The following is a 17,195-nucleotide window of genomic DNA, read 5'->3' as shown; positions in this document are numbered from 1 at the left end:
GGATCAGGGTCACTGGTGTCCTCCCTCTGCCCTGGGTCGGGGTCACTGGTGTCCTCCCTCTGCCCTTCCCACAGTCCAGGACAAACCCTCATTAATTCCCAATGGATTCCCGGGACTGGATCCCGGCTCAGGAGCCCCTGGTAATGAGGGCACGGCCGGCAAATTCCCCCCCATGTTCCCTGGGCCTGGCTCCTGCCTGGGGGATGTCACCTCCAGCGGGGACAATTCCAGGGGTGGAAGGGCAGGAAGAGCCGGGATGGGGCAGCTGAATCCACCTCCTCCTTGGGCTGCCAACGGCATCCCTTTGGCCTGTCAGGGAGCCCAAACTTTGGGAATTCTGCCCGTCGGATCAGACCTGAGCTGCCACATCCCCCCTGGATCCTGAAGTGCCTCCTGGCCCCCAATGAGGAGCTTTTTGCTGCATTTCCCTGGAGCTTCCCCCGGGATAAACCGACTGACACACAGATCCCTGACATTCCCAAACAGCACAAAGGGAGATTTCCTGGGAACACCCCAGACTGGGGGGGATTAGTGCTGTTAGAAACCAGTTCAGGTTTTTAGGGATAAACCCAAGCAAAGTGACTTTCTGACAGTTTTCCCAGGGGGACCCAAACCTCTGGATGATGCCACAGCCCTGAAGCCCCAACCCTTCCTCATCCCTCCTCCTGCCTCCCTTCCCTAAATCCCAAACCCTGGAGCATCCTACAGGAAGGGCCACACATCAGAAACTCAGAATCCTTAAAGATGGAAAAGACCTCCAAGGTCACCAAGTCCAGCCTCGAACACGTCACTATTGAAACATTTAAATATCACGTTGATGTTTAAATATGTTTTAAATATTCCTTTTCCTCAGTGGCCCAGACCTCTGGGAAGTCACTGTCCCACCAAACCTGCCCAGTGGAGGACAACAGCCCCCAGTATCCCAAGGATTGCCCCCCAGGATCCCCATTCCAAGGAAAAGCAAGACCTGAGGAGGAACCACTGAGAGCTCGTGGGCCAAACCACCAGAAGAGCCATTAGAAACCCTTCACTTCAATAAAAAACCCTTCACTTCAACAAAAAATAAAGTCTTTTTGATGCAGAGAAAACAGATTTGATCCAAAATTAATTTTCCAAAAGGAGTGGAGGGCAAGAGTTAAGAAAATGCTGCTTTTCACTAAAATATCTCGATATCTAAACCCAGCATTTTCATGGGAAAATGGGATTTTTTACATTCTAGAAGTTTTTCCCTTGGAAAAAAAATTAATTCTGCCTTTAATTTATGGGCAGGGAGAGCTCAGACCTGGAGGGAGGATGGAGTGCCTTGGGTCTCATCCCGGGAATCACGTGGAGCAAAGCAGGAGGTGCAGGGATGGAGTTCGGGATGGAAAAACCCCAAGGAGGAGGGAAACCCAGGAATGTTGGTGCTTCCTTAGTTCTGCCTCCCAGTACCACCCAGTGACCCTGCTGGGAGTCACTGGGAAATGCCCAAATTTATCAGGCTTTTAAGAGACATCACAGAGCTGGGTCATCAGGGACAGATTTTGGGTTAGCAGGGACAGATTTTGAGTTATCAGGGACAGAATTTGCCCAAAAACCCCCTAAATTTTGGTTAAAAGTGGCCTGAGGGGAGGGTTGTGCCACGCCCAGGGCACCCAGGAGAGGAGAAGGAGCCAAATAAAGGCAAGAAAAAGGGGGAACGAATGAAAAAAGCCGGGATTTGGGCTGTATTTTGCTGTTCAGTCTCTCTCCGAGGGGCCTGGGCAGCAGCCCTGCCTTAAGCCAAGGTGAATCCTAATCCCTGGATCCTGAGCCCGGGCTGGGGGGAGCTCAGTGACCCAGATCTGTCCCTGCAGGGCCGGGGTGATGAACCAGGAGTGGCTCCCCGGGCTCCGGCAGCTCCGAGGTTTTCCACGGAATGGGCTGGAAGGAGCAAAACCTTCCACAGCTCCAACCCCTCCCTGTGCTGGAGCAGCTTGGGAAGGGGGGAATGGTTTGGGTTTTGTCTGGAGGAGAAAGGACAAGGATTTTGGTTTAATTCAGTGATTTCGGGGCTTGGGGATGGAGAAGGAAACGTTCCCTGGGAATGGCTGGAACAGCAGCAAGGGCAGAGGGAGCAGCAGCTCACAGGAATTTCCCTGTCAAGGACCCTCTCTGGGACCCTCCTGAGCATCTCCAGACTCCAGGGATGGGAATTGTCACCACTTCAGCCCCTGGAACCAGCACAGCCTGATCTGCCCACGGCAGGAATCCACATTCCCTCTCCACCAACCAGCAGGAAACTCAGATAAATCCCTTTAATACATATATTTATTTCCTAAAACCTGCCCTTCACCAGCTTCCCTGGAAATACAAACCCAGAGCACTTCCCAAGCCTCACATTTCCAACAAGGCTCTACAAATTTGGGGGGGGGGGGATAAAAAAACCCCCAATCCCTTTATTCAGCTCTGCCCTTCCATCCCACCCGGAAAACCTCCCAGCATCCGGATGCCAACACCTCCACAGCCATCCCTGGGGAGAATCCCATCCCCTCCACAGAAGGAGCCCCCACCTCCAGCCCCAGGGCCACCCTTCCCAGGCAGCAGCTCCCCCCAGCTGCTCCCTGATCCCTGATTAGCTGTTGGAGCGGGATCAGGGAAGCGCTGCCGGAGCCGAAGGGGATTTACAGGGTTTCCCAGGAAATCCTTGAGTACACACGAGTCTCCAGTGGCTGAGATTAAGAGTAAATACATTTACTGTTGGCTTTTTAAAGGAGGGCTCTCCTCCTTGAGAGCCAAAAGGAGGGAATTACAGGGATTTCCCTGCTCTGGGGCCGATCCCGGGATGGGTTGGGGGCAGGGGAAGGTCACCACAGGTTCATGGAGCTTCAGCAGGAGCCAAGTCCAACAGAACCAGCACAGGGAAGGGGGAAATTGGGCAAACCCTTGGCAGGGACCCCGAAAATCCCCAAAATCCCAGTGCCCATGGGAAGGGGGAGGTGAGAGGCAGGATCTGGGAACGGCTGGGAATCACATCTGCAAGGGGGGATATGGAAGAAAAGAGAGGGGACAAGGGACAAGGTGGTGGAGCTGCTGCACCAGCAGCCAGATAATTCCCCAAGGAAATTCCCAGGATGCTGCTGCTGGGAATGGCTCCCCCTCCAACAACGGAATAAATGTGAATAAAGGAGTATAGGGAGGGGAAAAGGCTTCCCACTGCCAGAGGGAAGGATTTTGGGAAGGAATTCCTCCCTGTGAGAGTCGGAGGTGCTGGAATAGAATTCCCAGAGAAGCTGTGGCTGCCCCTGGATTCCTAGAAGTGTTCAAGGCCAGGTTGGAACAACCTGGGATAGTGGAAGGTGTCCCTGCCACGTGGCACTGGGTGATTTTAAGGTCCCTTCCAACCCAAACCATCCCAGGAATCATTCTGTGATTACAACAAAGATCTTTCCCCACCTTTCCCTCCCCAGGACACTCCTCCAGCCTCCAGTAACCAGACAAAAGCAATTCCATGGCTCCAGTTCAGCCAGAGCCAGCTCAGATGGGACAACCACTCGTGTTCCCAGCAGGATCATCCCCTGGGAGGGATGGGACTTCCACTGACTTGGCTGGAAGCTGCTCCTGAGAATTTTTAGTGATATAAATCCGCGGGAAAAGAAAATCCCAACACTAAGGAAATCCATCCACGCAGCAAACAATGTTTTTTACTGAAACGTCACAGTCCAGGCACTGGGAATGTCTGGGTCCTGTCAGGAGCACGATTCCAGGCTTCCAGCCTGCTCCCAGGAATGAGAGCAGCGAGGAAAACCCCGAGCCAAGAACCGGTTTTCCAGCAAACAAACCCCAAAAGCTCAGTTTGTGCTCTGGCCCCTCCAGCTGCAGCAGCTCCTGAGCCAGACCTGCATCCCTGGGAAAACACCCCCAGGAGCCACAGCTGCTGCTCCTCATCCCTGAGACACCTGGGAAAGGCAAACAGGGAGGGAAAGGTGCCCTGGGAATCCTGCACACCTGCTGAAAGAGGGTTTGTGTCCCCACTGCCCGTTTAAAGGACACAAACCCCACAAGCCAGAAAATCAGTGTCACTCAACACCATTTTTCCCAGGATGGAGGTTTAAACACCAGCTACTCCTCTGGTGTGGACAGAAATGCTGTTAAATTAAACAGAAATACCCTTAAATTAAACAGAAATGCCCTTAAATTAAACAGAAACACTCTTAAATTAAATATAAACACTCTTAAATTAAATATAAATACTGTCAAGGGCTGTGAGCATCATCTGCCCAGGCAGGCACTTGGAATAACTATCACAGGAGCTTCTCCAGCCACACTGGACCCACAGGTCCTGCATCCCTAAAACCCCCAAAACAACACACACAGCAGCTTGTGACAAACAATTTGCACAGATTAAAGCCTGGGGGGGATTTCTCTGCACCATAAAAGCAATAGCCAGGCTCGAGCTTGTTAATTAAAAAGACAAAAAGCCCCTCTAATGTCCCTGTTAAATTGGATTATGGACATTAAAAATAAATCCGTGGTTGTTGGTAACAAAAAGCCATTTTTTCCCCCGTGTGGACGAGGTTCCTGTGGATTTTTAGCCGGCAGAGGGGGCAGGAAGGGCTGCACTGAGAGCCCAGCAAAGCCCAGGCTCAACCTCAGGCTTTGCTGCAAACCCAACCATAAAATCCCAATTTCCCCTCCCACGCTGCTGTTGGCCCAAGAACCCTCATTTTATCCTTGTTTCCTCCTCTGTTCCAAACCAGCACTAAAATTTCACCCTGATTTTTTTTTTTTTTTTAAACTAATCCAAGTGTTAAAACCATCCAGACCCCAGGGCTGGGCTTCCCACAAGGAGTTGCTCTCCTTGGTAAATTCAGGGACACCAGGTGGGAACAGCAATGCTGAAGGATCAGCTTTTTTTATTTTTTAAGCTTCAGGTTTATTCTTTTTTTTCCCCTGACCAGCTCTAGGTTAAAAAAAAGTCTCCTGCAGCCTCAAATCAGGCAGAGAAAAAATCAGAGCAGATGAGTTCAGATCAAGGGAGTCTCCTGTGTCCCGAGTTTTTAAAGGAGGGAAAGCTCCAAGGACGTGAGAACTGGTTCAGGGGACAGAGGAACCAGGAGGATTCTGGATTTTTTTTCCTGCAGAAAACTCCTGGTGCTCTGGAGCAGCAGCTCTGGGAAGGGAGGGGGGCGGGGGTGTGATGAGTTTGCCCGTTCTCTGCCCAGCCCTGGCAAGGGGGCTGGTGACAGGGGGGTCCCTTGGGATCAGAAATGGAGCAGATGCCACCAGGAGCTGGAGCCGGGACAAGGAGCCAGGGCAGCAATCCCGGTGTTCCCGCTCACCAGCTGCCATCCCAGGGCACCCAGAGGGTGTCCCTGATCCCAGGGATGCTGGCACTGCTCCCTGGGACACTGGGAATGTCCCATCCCAGGGCACCCAGGAGGTGTCCCTGATCCCAGAGATGCTGGCACTGCTTCCTGGGACACAGGGAATGTTCCATCCCAGGGCACCCAGGGGGTGTCCCTGATGCCAGGGATGTTGGAACTGCTCCCTGGGACACTGGGAATGTCCCATCCCAGGGCATCCAGGAGGTGTCCCTGATCCCAGAGATGCTGGCACTGCTCTCTGGGACACTGGGAATGTCCCATCCCAGGGCACCCAGGGGGTGTCCCTGATGCCAGGGATGCTGGCACTGCTCCCTGGGACACAGGGAATGTCCCATCCCAGGGCACCCAGAGGGTGTCCCTGATGCCAGGGATGCTGGAACTGCTCCCTGGGACACTGGGAATGTCCCCTCCCTGTGCTGGGGGGTGAGGGGATGGGTAAGACCCATGAGTGTTCCAGACCAAACGATGGCCAAGGCCACCCATGTCCCCAGGTGCCACATCCATATGGATTTTAAATCCCTCAGGGATGGGGACTCCACCACAGCCTGTTCCAGTGCTGGACAACCCTTCTGGGGAAGGAACAACCTAAACTTACGCAGGTAGAGGGATATCTGAGCCCCCAGGACGCCCCTGCTTGCACTCCATGGGCACATCCATCCATCAGCAGGAGCAAAGCAGCCCTGGACACAGTGGGATGAGGGATCTGTGCCCCATCCAGCCCCTCTCCTGCTCCACCCCTGGAGCAGCCCTGGCCACAACAGGTTTGGATTTCAGCTTCCTCTGTGTAAACAGAGACTCCCCCCTTCCTGCTCCTGCTTCCTCCAGGCAGATAACATTGTCTGCCTCTGGAAAACAAGTCATCCTTATCCCCTGTGGGAACAGGGATCCCTCTGGCATGGTGGAAGTGATGCCACCACCCTCCCTTGCAAAGGGGACCTGAGGGACCCCATGGCCACCCCAGCAAGGTGTGTCACAACCCCCTTGTCCCCAGTCCCTCTCCAGCTCTCCTGGAGCCCCTTTAGGCCCTGGAAGGGGCTCTCAGCTCTCCCTGGATCCTTTTCTTCTCCAGGGGAACCCCCCCAGCTCTCCCAGCCTGGCTCCAGAGCAGAGGGGCTCCAGCTCCAGAAGGATGCTCTGTAAGGACACAAGCAGGGATTGATGTTCCCGAGTTCCTTTCCTGTGGAACAGCACCATCCAAGCAAGGCTGCATTTTGTTCATGGTGATGGGGCTCGAGCCATTCCTGCCGAGCAGAATAAATGGACATTTTCCACGTGGTCTCCTCTCCTCTCCTTGAACTGAATCCTCAAGGCTGGCTTGGAGCAACCTGGGAGAGTTGAAGGTGTCCCTGCCCATGGCAGGGGGTGGAATGAGATGAGCTTTAAGGTCCCTTCCAACCCAAACCATTCCAGGACTCCATGATTCTCCCGTTGCCATGGTTTGGGGAGCAAATCCTCCCCTTCCCGAGGCTCAGCCGGAGCCTCCGCGCTCTCCTTCGCCCACTCCCCGGGGATATTTCTGGCACCAACCCCTCGTGGTGCTGGGGAGACGCCGCTTCCCAGGGGCTGAGGAGCCAGAATTTGGGATCCAGGCAGCACGAGGTGGGAGGACAGGCTTGGAGAGGACGGAGGAACAAAACACAGCCAAGCTCCGTCTTCCCAACCCACACATCCCCTTCTTGGCTCCACGGATCCATGAGGAACCGGGATTTCTGCTGCACAGGGAGGGACATATGGGATGCAGTGTCACAGATTCTGGGGAGCTCTGCTGAGCACAACAGAGGGTAAAAAGCAGGAAAAGACTCCAAAAGTGTGGCAGCAAACCCGAGCCCGAGCGGCTCCGCGGTATCTGGGTTACCTTCATTATGCTCAGCTAAATCCGGCTGCCAATTAATTAGAGGGCTGCTGATTTCCAAGGAAAATTAGTTTATTCTTAATGAGCTAATCAGCTCCTATTTAAAAAAAAAAATAATGAAATTATTAGCTGCTACAAAGGCTCGTGCTGCCACTCGACACGGAGAGCCCAGGTCTGCTCCAGAGGGTGGATTTTGCCAGGATTTCCCTTCGGAACAGGTTGCAAACGGCACCCCTGCTTTTATGCCACATTTGCCAGGGAAAAAGGGGTAATTTGCTGGCAATACTGAGTTGTTCCTGAGGACTTAGGATCAGGAGCAAGTGGAGTGAGGATGGGCATCCCCCCAGCTGGGGCTGGGGGAGCAGGGATGGGGCAGGAGCGCTCCGGGGGCTCACACAAAGCTCCTGCTTCCCCGAATATTAATGAGCCTCAAGCTGTGCTGAGCAATTAAAGCCCTGATTATAATTTCTTCCATCTGTAGCTGAGTCGACTCCAGAAATTAAAGAGGAATTCAGGAGAGGTGGGAATGTTGTGCGAGGAAAGTGTCTGAGAGGAATGACGGGGTGTGGATGTGGTGGATCTGCTCCTCCACCCCTCTGGCTCTGCCAGCTTCCCCTCCCAGCTGGCATTCCTGTGGATTTGGCACTGGGTTGTGCTGTCCAGGAGCCTGAGGGACACCCAGCTGCTCCCACGTGTGCTGTGGCCAAGGGATGTGGGGAAAGTGCATCTCTAAGGGGAGGGAGTGCAGCTCATCTGTGCCAAAAATACTCCTGAGGAGGAATGTCTGGGAGCACCCACAGCCCCTCCTGCAGCCCAGGAGCCCAGGGATGGGATGTGGGGTCCAGCTTGGAGCTGCAGCTCCACAGGCCGGAACAGCATCAGGAAGCAGCAGCGTCAGAGCCACCTTGGTACCCCCAGGGCAGTGCCAAGGGTCAAAGAATCCTGGAATCTTGGAATGGTTTGGGTTGGAATGACCTTAAAGATTGTTCAGTTCCAATCCCCTATCATGGGCACCTTCCCATTATCCTAGTTTGCTCCAGCCTGGCCTTGGACACTTCCAGGGATGGGGCAGCCACGGTTTCTCTGGGAAATCCTTTCCAGGGCCTCCCCACCCTTCCAGGGAAAAATCTCCCTTTTATCTAATTTAATAAACTCTCTCTCAGTTCAAAGCCATCCCTTCTATCCAAGGTAACACTAATTCCATGTTCAAGGTCCCTCTCCCTCCTGGAGCTTCAGGGATGAGCTCTGGGGCAGGAACACCGAGTGCGTCCTGCTGGAGCATCAGCTGGATTTATGGGAGTGGAAAATTGCATGAGGAAGAGAAGTGTGGATCCCGTGGGATCACGGGAAGGGCTGGGGGGAGTCTTGGCTGGAGAAGGAAAAGCACAACACAAGGAGGAGAAGGATCTGCTGGAGGTAGGATTAGGGGGAGAGGGGGAAGTGCTGCTTTAAGGAGCCCATTCCAGTGTCTGACCACCCTCTGGATGAAGAAACTTTTCCTAATATCCAACCTAAGCTTGTCCTGGCACAGCTCCAGCCGTTCCCTCGGGTAATTTGGACTCAGTGATCCCTGTGGGTCCCTCCCAGCTCGGCAGATTCTGGGATTCTGGGATGGAAAAGCTCCAACAAAGGACAAGGACCCATCGCCTGCTCTGTGGGGTGAGGGGCTCCACGGGGACTTTCTGGGAGCTGTGTGGGTGAAACTCCAGGATCACAAACCCAGCTGGCACCTGGCATTGCCACGGGACAGGGCGGAGACGTTGCCAGGGCCAAACTCCCCGAGAGATGCCAAAAGCACTTGAACAGGTGTCTCATCTCTTCCTAAAGAAAACCCCCAATTCACTGAGGCAGCTGGAAATCCTCCCATCCCACCCAGGAAAACCCCAGGAGAGACCAGCAGAGACTTTGAGGAGGGATGGAGATGGAGATGGAGATGGAGATGGAGATGTATGGGGATGGAGAAGGCGATGGAGATGGGGATGAGGATGGGGATGGAGATGGAAATGGAGATGGAGATGGAGATAGAGATGGAGATGGAGAAGGGGATGGAGATGTTGGGGATGGATAGGGATGGACATGGGGATGGACATGGAGATGGGGATGTGGGAATGGGGATGGACATGGACATGGTCATAGGGATGGGGATAGGAATGGAGATGGAGATTGGGATGGACATGGGGAAGGAGATGGGGATAGGGATGGAGATGGAGATGGGGACAGAGATGGAGATAGGGATGGAGATGGGGATCAGGATAGGGATGGACATGGAGACGGAGAGGGAAATGGGAACGGGGATGGAGACAGAGATGGAGATGGGGATGGAGATGGAGATGGGGATGAAAATGGGGATGGGGATGGAGATGGGGATAGGGATAGGGATGGAGCAGCTGCGGGTGGGAGTGCCCTGCAGGGCCCGTGCTGACCTGCTCGAGGGGGATGACGAGGAAGGAGCCGCCGCCGGCGCTCTCGGTGACGATGGCGAGGAACCGGGCGTTGACGGCGCAGAAGTGGTTGTCGTGCACGTTCTTGGTGATGGGCACGCCGTCGAAGCAGTGCTCCCGGCTCGCCACCTTCCCGTACACGTTCCGGAACTTGGAGCTGCGGTACTGCGGGCGCCATGACATCTGGGGGGACACGGCAGGATCAGCATCCCCAAAATCCCTCCCCCGGCTCCGATCCCGCTCGTTTTCCCGCTCCCGAGCCGTGCCGCCGTAGGGGGTTACCTCGCGAGGTTTGGCCGATGTGGCACCCCCGGAAAATCTCAAATGTCCCCCCTGGTGCCAGGGAGGGCTCACAAAAGGCATGGAAAGCCTCTGTGCTGCTGCAGAATTCCAGCTGCTCTCCTCCGGAGCGGGCTCTGCCCGGCTGGGACGTGGCGCTGCCACTCCGTGTGCACACGACAAAGGAATTACGGCTCCTAAGGCGATGGCTCGGAAATGGATTGGCCTGGACCACGTGGGAGTGGGAATGGGGGCAGGATGGGAGCACTCAGGCAGGAGGGAGCGTCGGGGAGCCGGGATGTGCCACATTCAGCTGCCTCAGCTTGTTTGGAACAGGAGGGCTGACCTGGAAAACCACAGCATCCACCAGGGATCCCAAGAGCCCATCAGCTGATCCTGGCAGAGCAGGGATCCTAAGGACACACCAGCTGATCCTGGTGGACCAGGAATACCAAAGATCTACCAGCTGATCCCAGTGGATCACGGATTCCAAGGACCAACCAGCTGATCCTGATGGACCAAGAATCCCAAGAAGCCACCAGCTGATCCAGGTGGATCAGGGATCCCAAGGACCACCCAGCTGATCTGGATGGATCAGGGATCCCAAGGACCAACCAGCTGATTCGGATGGATCAGAGATCCCAAGAATCCACCAGATCATCCTGTCAGACCAGGGATCCTAAGGACACACCAGCTAATCCTGGTAGATGAGGGATCCCAAGGATCTACCAGATGATCCTGATGGACCAAGAATCCCAAGAAACCATGAGCTGATCCTGTCAAAACAGGGATCCCAAGGACACAGCAGCTGACCCTGGTGGAGCAGGGACCTCCTGGCTGTGGGGCAAAAGGGACAGTGAGGAGCAGCAGAGGGGTCTGGGTTGGGAGGGACCTCAAAACTCATCCCATTCCAACACCTTCCACCAGCCCAGGCTGCTCCGAGCCCTGTCCAACCCAGCCTTGAAATCCTTGAGGATTTAACCCAAAATGAGAGCACAGAGACTGGTTTGGGCTGGAGAACTTTCTGCTCTGAAAAAATGCAGCCTGAGGTCCAAGCAAGTGCTGGGAATCTTTTCCAAACTGATCCGAGCAGTCGGAGCCAGGCAGGGTCAGGAAAACCCCCCGACCATGGCCTGGGGACAGGCAAGAGCTTCACTAAACCTGGCACTTTCCTCTGACTGATGAGTTTTCAAATTGAAATTGAGCTTTTTTATAACATTCAAAAAGCACAAAAACGTGGTTTTGTATGTTTTAAGTTCTTGATTTTCTCCACTGTCCCAGGATTTTAACTTTACTCTTATTTCTCCCACCTCTGCTTCCAACCTTTGGCAAAACCAGCCTCAAATTCCACCAAAAGGCCCATTTGCTCAATCCTTCCTCCCCCAAACTTTCCAGGTGCCTCACAGAACATCCCCCAGACACCTCCATGGAAACCCCCCCTGCCATGAGGGGGTGGCCAAAAAAGGGACTCCCGATATTTTGTGCATCCACAAAATTCAGCTTCCAAGATGCTGCCAAACAAAGCACCAGCACAAACCAGCCCCAGGATGTGTTTTTGTCCTTCACACGGATCCTTGTGTGTGAGCCATGGATACTCCCTGCTTTCCATGACTCCCAAACACTAAGGTGATGCAGCTCCAGGATTTCGGCGCTTTCACATCCCTCTTTTTTTCCAGCTCTCCCAAAAACTGGGAAAGTCTCCATGGCAGGAGGAAACACTGAGCTCAAGTGCCTGTTTTGCTGGAGAAACCCAGAGTTTCTTCCCTGTAACCCCAGCCAGGATTTCCTGTGAACACCATCCCATCACGGAGCGAGCCTGGAAGCGCTGGCAAAATCTCTGGCAAAATCCCTGGCGAGGGGCTCCAGCTGCCCAGGGTTGTGCCGTGGGTGGCTCCCGGACGGGCTTTTCCGGCACATTCCAAGGGTTTGGAGCCAACAGAGGCTTTTCTGTGCCAGAAATAGCTCCTGCTCCGGGTGGGAGAAGCCGGAGAGTGGGAGGAGCGCGGGGTCCCAGCAGCAGTGGGAGCCTTGGGAGGGAGGGAAAAGGAGCTGAGGGGGAGTTTGGTGCTGAGGGGACAGTTTTGTGTCCATGGCACAGTTTGGTGCTGAGGGGGCAGTTTTGTGTCCATGGCACAGTTTGTTGTCCCTGGCACAATTTGATGTCCATGGGACAGTTTGGTGTCCATGGTACAGTTTGGTGTCCATGGCACAGTTTGGAGTCCATGGCACAGTTTTGGCTGAGAGGGATTTGGGGTTGAACACCAAAAATCCCAGAGTCCTTTTCCCCTTCTCCTGGTTCTGCTCCTGCTGGGGTTTTGCCCCATGGCTGAAACAAAGTCCTTGGCGTGGGAGCAGGCAGGAAAATCCACTTCCCAAACTTCATCCCAGTGGCTGCTCCTTCGGCAGAGGGCCCTGGCAGAGGTTTTTGGGAACCATCCCTCCTGTTCACACCTCCAGGTGCTGCCGGGATCTGTCCACCCCGGGCTGCCCAAACCCCTCTCCCTCTGGAGCCCCCTGGGCTGCTGGAGGCATTTCCTACAAATAAACACCTTGAAGGATATTCTGGCTGGCAAGCAAATGCCTGTTTTCCCACTGCAATATCCCATTTGGGTGTTTCCATGGGTGACGCTTCCATTCTGGATGGATGAAAACTTCGAGTCCCCAAGCAGATTCCAGCTTTATTTTTCCTTTCATTTTACTCTCTATTCCACTTATTTTCCCCCTCTGTATCCCCCAAAACCTTCCCTCCAAAGAGAGCAGACAGACACATCTCATGGTGCTTCCAAGGATCCAGGGGATGGGGGAAGCAGCAGGATCCCTTTGGTTTCTGCTGGCAGCCCATGGCTCTGACATGGAAAGATTTTCCCGTCATCCAGCTGCTCCCAAAGGATGTGGAAAGGCCACCAGGTGACCTCAGGGCTGCCAGGAAGAAGAAAGCCAACAAAAATCCAACGTGCCAAGGGTGACGCTCCAACCTTGTGCTGCAAACTTGGCTGTTCACGGGCTGCACGTGGGAATTCTTCCCAGTAAAATCCATGGATTCACAGGCATCACCACCTTGCACTGGTGCAGGTTGCCCAGAAAAGCTGCTCCATCCCTGGAATGTTCAAGACCAGGTTGGAGAGGGCTTGGAGAAAGCTGGGAGACTGGAAGGTGTCCCTGCCTGTGGCAGGAAGTTGAACAAGAAGAGCTTTAAGGTCCTTCCCAACCCAAACCATTCCAGGATTCCATGATTTATGATGGAAAATCGTTGAAAATCAGCCCAATTTTCTATCCAGGAGGAGGAAATCCCTCATCCTGAATCCTCTGCCATCCAGGGGATAGTTCCAAACGGGACATGGTTTGTTATTCCCTCATTTATTTTCCCTCCATGTGCTGCTCCTCCGCATCCCTCGCTCCCTGGGGTTTCCTGGCTCGGAGTGGGTGCGCTGGAATTCCAGGCTGGACAAACATCCTATTTCCTGGCCCAGCCAGGGAAGGCTTTTGAAGGCAAGGAGGGGCTGGAGAGGAGGGGGGCTCTGGGATCTTTGGGCATTGTCAGGACACAGCTCCACATTCCCGCCCGGATCCGAGCACGGCGCAGGTGGTGCCGACATTTCCCAGCCAGGAAGGAAAAGAGCCCCTTCCCCAAAGGAATGAGACAAAGAGGGAGAGGAAAGGCTGGAAACAGCGATCCCACACTGGCCCCACTGCCTGGTGCTTCCTCCAAGGGGATCTCTGGTTGTGGAGCCCAAACCTCCTCCTGCTGGGAGAGGTGACCCTGACCCACTGTGGTGACAGTGACACAGCCAAGGGCACATAAAAACCTTGAACACCCCCAAAACCTCAAGAGAAACGTTGCATTTCCTGCCTTCCCCTGGGATTTAAACCCTGAGCAGCAGCTGAGCAGCACTTCCAGCTCCTGGGATGTTTTTCCCAGATTTCTTCGCCTTTTTCTCCTCACTTACGAATTGTGTGACCTGAATTTTGTTGGGTCAGAACCTCTTGTTTTCATTGCAAGTTATTTCCCCTCCCTGAACATCCTTTATACTGTTCTGGAAGAGAGAAATGGATAAAAGAAACCTGTGGGAGGAATTCAGGGGTTCTTTGAGCCCCCACCCACCACCAGGAGGAAATTTGGGAAGATGGAAGATTCTGGAAGACAAAAAAGTCCTGCTAAATTCAATCCTGGGTGCTGCACTTCCACGGAGCCACAGACACCCCTGGAGTCCAGGCTTGGAAGCAAATCCCAGCTCCCATCCCTGTTCTGCCTGCCCCATCCAGCACTTCTGGAAGCACATCCCGAGCATTTGCACTCCCACAACATCCAATTTTTATGAATCTCACTTTTTGAGTCATTCCCTGCGTTCTGCTGACGTTAATGGGGCGTTTTTGTTCCTCCATCCCCTCGCTCCCAGTGACTCAGAGGCATTAAAAAAAAAAAAGGATTATTGATTTCTCGGAGTCATTTTCATCCATCTCCAGGATCAGCCACCGTTTCCAAGGTTCCTTCAAGCTCTGCATTATTCTTGGACTCGGCTTTTTCCTCTCGTTACAAAACTCCTCCCTCGTTCTGGGCCGAGCAGAACTCGCAGGAAAAATGAGAATATTACAAAGGCCTTGAAGGGAGGCAGGAAAATCAATCACATCCCCAGCCAGGACCTTCCCCATCAGCACCCTCATGGAATGAGGAGCAACTGAGGAATTTTCTGGGGTTTTAAGGCTCATTGCAATGTTTGACTTGTCTAAGTGCTTGAGGGGGAGAATGTGCCCCAAAATCCCGGGTTGGAAGGCGGAAAACTCTTTGGGAACAGGAGTTTGAGCAGCAAACAGACAGGCTGGGAAGCCCTGAGCAGGAATATAGGGCAGAGCAGAGCATCCCTTCCCCATTCCCTCCTTTCCCTGCTGCTCCAGCATCCCTGGGGAGGGGCAGAGGGAGCCCGGGGAGGGGAGGGCAGGGCCAGGCAGTGCTGCCATCCCTCTGCAAACAAAGGAACAAAGCAGCTCTTTGAGGTTTCATAATCGGGGAGAGGAGATCTGTGCCCGGGCCAGGGCACATCCATCCTTCCTGGAGCGAAAATCCGGCATGGAAGGAGAAAGGTGGAGTGCCAGGGATCATTCCTGGGCTGTTCCTTATGGCCCTGGAGGAGGGAAAAGCTCCCGTGTGCCAGGCAAGGAGCACCCCCAGCCCCTCTGCAGAATTCCTGCAGAATTCCTTCCCTATCTGACTCTGTCCCTGCTCCACTGGGAAAGCAGAGGTGGGAGAGGATGGCCAGCAGTGAGGGAGGGTGGTTATCCAGAGATTTCCCATAAGGAAAAGGGCTGGATGAAGGCGGTGACACCGAGGAGCAGCTCGGACCAGGGAAAGGATTTTCCTCCCCCAGGGGAAACTCCTGAGTGTGGAGGTTGGGAAGAGCTGACTTCTCTCTTTTCCCCATCTATCCCAGGAGCTGCAAGATTCCATCACACCCCACAGGAGCAAGAAGTGGAGGTGTCAGCAGGGGAGGATGAGGAGCAGAACATCCCTGAGGCTGCAGGGAGGGCAGAGCTGCTCCTGCCTCTGGCAGGGGGGGAATAAAGCCTTCAAGAGGGGGGGGTCAGGCCTGGTTTTACAGCTGGAGGAGAAATTTCATTAGAAATACAATCAAAACCCTTCTGATCCTGCAGGTTTTTCTCCAGGATGAGGGACTGGAACCCAACCCCAGCCCCACAGGGGCCACAGGGATCTGAGCCCAGCACACACACAGATCCCCCAGGGAGAGCTCTGCCCTCATCCCTTGGGAACAGCACTTCCATTTGCCTGGAAAAAAACAGAAAAGGAGCCCGGCAACAAACACTCAGCCCCTCTTTGGAGGCTTTTGGAGCCGTTGGCAGCTCCAGCTTTGCTGACCAGCAGCAGCAGTGCTCGGCTCTTGTCTCAATGTGTTCCGTTTTTAAAAGCATCTTTTCAAGCCTCGGGAGCCTTGGCAACAGCAGGAGGGAGGGGGAGAGCCCTTGCAGGGAGCTCTGGGCACAGAGGAATGGGCAGTGCCCCAGCCCAGCAGGCTGTAATCCCCCCAAAATCTGGACAGCCTCTATATATAGCCCCGATTAATCTGCCTCGATCGCCAGAGCTTTCAGAGAAATTAATTTCTGCTTTCACCTGTATTTTGAGGGGTGAAAATCCCCCCCCTCCCCAGCCCTTTCTCCTCGGCACTGTGTGTCCCCCCCCCCCCGGCAGCGTGGCAGGGGGGTGGCACCTCCAGCAGCTCTTTAGGGGTCGCCACGATGGCACATCCCAACATCCCGTGGCCCGGGAGAGGTTTTTAATGGGAATCCGGAGCTCCTGCACCGTGACTGTCTGACTCCCTGCTCTGCCCGTGGGTACGGTCGACTAGCAAAAAAAAAAAAAAAGAAAAAAAAAGAAAAAAAAAAAAAGAAAAAAAAAAAGAAAAGGTATTTGCATGAAAAAAATGCGTTGGGAAAAGGAAATCCAACACTCATTATTTTGCCTCGAAAATCTGGGCCTTTCAGGAGGCGCTCCAGGAGACAGAGCCTTTCCAAAATCACATTATTCCCTTTTTTTTTTCTTGCCTCCCTCCTGGCACGGACCGAGGTTCTGACAAACATTCCCCATCTGGGGCTTTGCAGAGAAACTCAAGGCACGGTTTTGTACGAAGAAAACCAAAAAGGACCGAAAGCCACCCCCTTCCTGCCCCTGTGCCCCCCCCCCGCGCACGGGGCTGTTTTCCCTCTCTCCGGAGCCCCTGCGCATCCCTGGCAGCCGCTGGGCAGAAGTTATTTTCCATCAGAAAGGTCAGGAGTGCTCCAGTTTGACATTTCAAGTATCAATTGGTCATTAAAGGCAACGAAGTGTTTAACAACGGGGCGAAAACAAGCGCTGTTTTTCCGGAGATGGATTCGCTGGGAGGGAGCAGGGGCTGCCCGAGCCCTGTGCCCTTGCCCGGGGACACCCTCAGCTCCCTCATGCAGAGAGCAGGGGAGAAAACGTTAAAATAGCTCATCAGGGCTTATTTTAGAGGAAAAACTCAGCCCCAGACTCGCTGCTGTGCCCCAACCCTGAACACGCTCCACATTCCAGGGCAGGGCCACCATGCCAAGGTCCCTGCGAGGTGGGCACAGCCCTGCCCCCATCCCCTGCTCCCGGGGGGCATCAGCTCTGGGGGCTTTAGGAGCCTCACGGATTAAACCCCTTCCCAAAGGACGTGGTAAGTATTGGCCATGGATTTTTTTGGGCGAGCCCGGGTCCCACAAGAGCCAGAGGCTGAGCCTGGGCTGGGATGAGCAGGGCTGTGCCCG

The 17,195-nt window shown here is 54.2% G+C and overlaps 1 protein-coding gene across 3 annotated transcripts in view; it reads right to left on the bottom strand.

Annotated features, from left to right (window-relative positions):
- CORO2B (coronin 2B) overlaps positions 1-17,195 on the bottom strand; it is a 43,144-nt gene that overhangs the window by 13,380 nt on the left and 12,569 nt on the right. For 2 of the 3 annotated variants that reach the window (XM_027669933.1, XM_027669934.1), the window contains one exon: positions 9,621-9,821. In XM_027669933.1, the coding sequence (XP_027525734.1) occupies positions 9,621-9,821 (201 nt within the window). Of the gene's footprint in view, positions 1-9,620; positions 9,822-14,243; positions 14,266-17,195 lie in introns of those variants that run through there. The other variant, XM_027669931.1, reaches the window with a different exon arrangement.

The sequence above is a fragment of the Corapipo altera genome, unplaced genomic scaffold, assembly GCF_003945725.1.
Source record: "Corapipo altera isolate COAL_440 unplaced genomic scaffold, ASM394572v1 292, whole genome shotgun sequence".
Lineage (NCBI taxonomy): Eukaryota > Metazoa > Chordata > Aves > Passeriformes > Pipridae > Corapipo > Corapipo altera.
This window is presented reverse-complemented; position numbering and strand designations above follow the sequence as displayed.